The sequence below is a fragment of the Palaemon carinicauda genome, chromosome 8 (assembly GCF_036898095.1).
Source record: "Palaemon carinicauda isolate YSFRI2023 chromosome 8, ASM3689809v2, whole genome shotgun sequence".
Taxonomy (NCBI): domain Eukaryota; kingdom Metazoa; phylum Arthropoda; class Malacostraca; order Decapoda; family Palaemonidae; genus Palaemon; species Palaemon carinicauda.
In genome coordinates, this window is record NC_090732.1 from 10,721,107 (window position 1) to 10,726,106 (window position 5,000).

At 35.6% G+C, this 5,000-nt stretch overlaps 1 protein-coding gene across 2 annotated transcripts in view; it reads right to left on the minus strand.

Moving 5' to 3' along the window:
- The window catches only part of LOC137645648 (uncharacterized), a 7,630-nt gene extending 5,145 nt beyond the window's left edge, over nucleotides 1-2,485 (minus strand). Inside the window, exons 1-3 of one of the 2 annotated variants that reach the window (XM_068378477.1) lie at nucleotides 2,206-2,345; nucleotides 924-1,041; nucleotides 350-416 (exon numbers count right to left, since the gene is read on the minus strand). In XM_068378477.1, the coding sequence (XP_068234578.1) occupies nucleotides 350-416; nucleotides 924-1,040 (184 nt within the window). In that variant the 5' untranslated portion in view covers nucleotide 1,041; nucleotides 2,206-2,345. The other variant, XM_068378476.1, reaches the window with a different exon arrangement.
- Between the last annotated feature and the right edge of the window lie 2,515 nt (nucleotides 2,486-5,000).

Consider the following 5,000-nt stretch of genomic DNA (forward strand, 5'->3'; position numbering starts at 1 on the left):
GGAGGTTGGAGTCATTTTCATCTACCTCGGTAGTATAATTTTTTTTTTTACGCAAATACTTTTTTGTTTTTTCTAAGTGCTTCGATAATGTGTATTTGAGAAACTAGCAATATGCTAAATGCCTTGGATTCAATATGATAAAATGAATTACGAAAGACCTCGTAGAGACTAGGGTACCCCTGCAGTATAGAACCGGAAAAGCCGCACCCCCCCCCCCCTCAAAGTATAGTATATCGCTAACTTAATCATGATTACAGAATAAATAAAATTAAATTTTCACTCACTTCAGTGTTTCATTGAAACTTATTACTAAAAGTAAGAGATGAAGGTTGAAACCAAAAACACTTACGATTGCTTACTCCCGCCACTCTGAAGCCATAATTCAGACTAAGGCACATTACTATTAAGAAGCAAACCTGAAAATATAAATAAGTTTTAAGATTAAATTAAATAGCACAAACGGTTAAGTTCACTTTTACGTCATATTTACACTCATAAATTTTACCGTAAACAAGGTAAAAATCCTTGAACAAATGTCGCCAGGCATTTATAGTTTTATTGACTTAAAAGAGTGATGTTACGGTTACCAACCCGTAAAAAATAATCAATTATGGTGAAATTACGGTCTCCTGTATTTTATTGAAATACGGCTGAGAATTACTTTTTTTTTACGGAGAATTCCCAATTAAAATTTTGTGTTTTTAACAGTGTAAATATAGAAAAAGCTCTCATATGTAGATCAAATTTCAATCTTTATAAAATGAAAGTAAAGTATAATTTCATTTAGAATTGGAGAAAGATCCATTTCATGTACTAATGTCTTGTGTCGAATTCAAATCCCAATACTTTTGTATTGCTTTATGTATTTCAACATTACTGTATATATTTACATCACAAAACTTTGGATATTCTGGGATACTCACCAAACTTATTACACCGACGAGTACTAAAGGAATGGTGGATAAGCCTTTCTGAGGTTTAAGGATACCCTTAAAACAATTATGACAGGATGCCCCATTGCAGGCGCCAAGGATATCCATCCTGGATAGGAAGAAAAGACATTTAGTATGATACTGTGCTATCTCTTAAAATATTCTATCCTAACCTTAATTATTAGCAGGTATGCATTCTAGTCAAATAATAATTAAAGTTAGTGTGTTTGGCTGTAAATTAAAATATTTTATATTTTCATAGGTAAGTTTCCTTTAGTTAAATGTATGCTATTGTGTGTGTGTGTGTGTGTGTGTGTGTGTGTGTGTGTGTGTGTGTGTGTGCAGATAGTTGAATGGTATAGTAAAACACGGGGCAAACTTACCTAATAAAAAAATGGGGTATATATAGAAAGACTCAGGTTTTATTTCGAAAATGACCTTTAATTCCTTTGCAAATAAATAGTTAATAAGATATACCCTATTATATCCTACGGTAATGGGGGACACCCAGTGGGAACCAGGAGTTTTGGGGGAAAAATTTATTGGCGAATCTTTATAAAAAAAAAATTAAGTGATTTAGAGTCTGGTCCAATCTCGGTATACTGATAAGCCAAAACGAAAACCATAGATATCCCAATAACTTGTTTTCTCAATCCATTATAAGAATACTAATATAAATGATAAATAGATTTTATTGTAATAAAGTACAGGAAAGGTAAATTAAGTATATTTTATGTAAGATGAAAAGCAAACGATTAAGGAATTTCCAAAATAACAGAGAAAGTAAACAAGAGTATCTTTTAACATTGATAAAAGTACCATGTAATTCAGTAGAAGCTGTGGCAATGAATAACATTTGTATAATGTATAAATTAATGAACTCATGATATTAGAGTAATGCTTAATTAATATTGAAAGAATAAAAATCATAAGTTTCAAGTTATCAGTACGGCTAACTGGGGAAAAACGGTGGTTATAAAATTTTCCACAACTGAATTGACGTCACCGAAAATAATGCTACTTTACGTCCAAACTTGTCTTATTCTAATGGCGGCAATCATTTTATCAACATGTACGTAATTATTGATATAAAACAGTCGATTATTCTTGATAGTGGAAATGAATGTTACAGTTACGAATCTCTCACGGTGTTTTAACAGGAAAGCTTCAAATGAAGGATTCCTGACATCGAGCACAGGAATTTAGCCACTGGAACTCTGTTAACGCGATGATTCCGAGGTCATATAAACTAACAGTTTAAGATGATACTCACTCTGCAATGAATATTATAGTCACGAATCTCTAACAATGTTTTAACAAGAAAACATCAAATGAAGGATTCCTGACATCGAGCACAGGAATTTAACCACTGGTACTCTGTTAACACGTTGATCCTGATCACGGAATTGAACAATTAAGGATGATACTCACTCTGCAATCAGCACTGGATATTCCTTCCTTACCCAAAATGCTTAAAAATTAAACTATAAAACATCACGCCACTCGGCCCTTCACCCGTAGAAGCAACTGAAATTATTTTTGGATGGAGTTTTGTCTTTGTGTTTGATGTCAATAAGCCATTTGAAGAAATTACTTTGTTTGTTGGAAACTGCCCAATATTGTAATTGGCCTCTACGGTGGTCATCACCATTTCAAATAATGTGGTTGGACTATTGTTAAAGAGAGAGAGAGAGAGAGAGAGAGAGAGAGAGAGAGAGAGAGAGAGAGAGAGAGAGAGAGAGAGAGATGTTCGAACTTATAAGTATAGAGATAGTATTCATCATCATCATCTCCTCCTACATCTATTGACGCAAAGGGCCTCGGTTAGATTTCGCCAGTCTTCTCTCTATCTTGAGGTTTTCATTCAATACTTCTCCATTCATCATCTCCTCCTACGCGCTTCGTAGTCCTCAGCCATGTAGGCCTGTGTCTTCCAACTCTTCTAGTGCCTTGGGGAGCCCAGCTGAACGTTTGGTGAACTAATCTCTCATGGGAGCGCGAAGAGCATGACCAAACTATCTCCATTTACCCTTTATCATGATCTCGTCCACATATGGTACTCGAGTAATCTCTCTTATAGTTTCATTTCTAATCCTGTCCTGCCATCTAACTCCCAGTATTTCTCTAAGGGCGTTGTTCTCAAATCTACTAAATCTATTGGAGATTGCTTCATTGTCATACCATGACTCATGTCCATACAGTGACACCGATCTCACTAAAACTGTATAGTCTTATATTTATATATAATTCCAGGCGATTTGATTTCCAAATTTTACTTAACCTATCCATTGTCTGATTTACATTTTTCAATGATTCACTAAACTCTAATTCCAAAGACCATGTATTGGAGACCATATTCTTAAATACTTAAAGGATTCTTCCTCATTAATCTTCTCCTTCCAATGATATTTCGTCTTCCATTGCATACTCCGTTCTTATCATCTCTGTCTTTCTTTTATTTATCTTCAGCCCAATCCTCGTGTGATATTTCTTACATTCTGGTAAGCAAGCTTTTCAAGTCCTGTGGTGTTCTGCTAACAAGGACAGCATCATCAGCATACTCTAGGTCTGCTAAATTCCTATCACCAATACAGTTCCATCCTTCTCCCCCATCTCTGACTGTTCCACGCGTTACAAAATCCATAAGGAGGACAAACAACATAGATGACAACACATTCCCTGGGAGTACTCCGTTGTTCACTGGAAATTAATTTGACAAGACTCCATTAACATTAACTTTGCACTTGCCATGCTCATGAACAGACTTAATCAAATTTACATATCTAAGAGGAATTCCATAATAACGCAGGACTCTCCACAATATTGGCCGGTGCACACTATCAAAGGCCTGTTCAAAGTCCACAAAGGCCATCAAAAGGGGATTTCTATATTCTATGTATTGCTGTACATCATGTCTCAAAATTAAAATTTGGTCAGTGCAACTTCTACCCCTTCTAAATCCTGCTTCTTCATCTCTCAGCTTTTCATCAACCTTTCTCTACAGTCTCTTTAGAATAAGCATACTATATATTTTCATAACAACTGACGTAAGTGTTATGCCTCTGTAATTATTGCAGTCACCCAGGTCTCCTTTTTTAGTTATTTTCACCAACACTCATAACTCCCATTCATCAGGTTTTGCCTCTTCATGCCACATTCTACAATGATCTTGTAAGTATTCTGGGAGTCACTTCGGCCAATATTATCTCGGCAGTTACTTACTTACTTTACTTTGATGGCTGCTTCTCCGGTCCCATACAACAGGGGAACCCCACTCTCTACAGGACCTCCACTGTCGTTTTACCTTGTTAACGTTTCATATCGCGTATTATTCATTTACTGTTAAATCATCACTGTCAAAAGACTCATGAAATAAGGAAGTCTTCAGTTTCCTCTTGAAAGCCTTAATGTCTTCAATCATTCGAATGTTTCGTGGGAGCTTGTTATATAGTCTCGGGGCTGCATATTTAAAGGCTCTGGAGCCTACAATAGACATATATCTAGGTTCCAATAGTTTGAAGCCATCTGTAACTATTCTCCTGTCGATACGATTTGTTGGCTGCGCAATATGTAGCAGTTCTCTTAAGTATTTTGGACACCCGGTTCTGATAACTTGATGGGTTATTGTACTTATTTTGAATTCAATTCTCGCTTTAATCGGCAGCCAGTGTAAATCGATCAATATAGGGGTGATCCTTTCTCTAGGTGGGACACCTTTAGCAGCCTTGCTCCTCTGTTTATTATGTTTTGTAATTTCTTAAGTTGCATTTTTGGCAAATTGTAATAGATAGAGTTGCAGTAGTCAATCCTGGTAATAACACAGTTTATCCCAAGTTTCTTTACAGAATTTTCGTCCAGGTACTTTTTTATAAACGCAATATTTCTGAGATGATAACCAGCAGTTTTTATTACATTATTTATTTGGGCATTTAGAGACAGGTTACAGTCAAGAAATACACCTAGATCTCGAACTTTACTAGATATCGGCTCCGAGTCATTATTTATGTTCATTTGAATTTCACATAAGTTTCTCACGCTGTTTCTCTTGCCCTCCACCATGAATTCAGT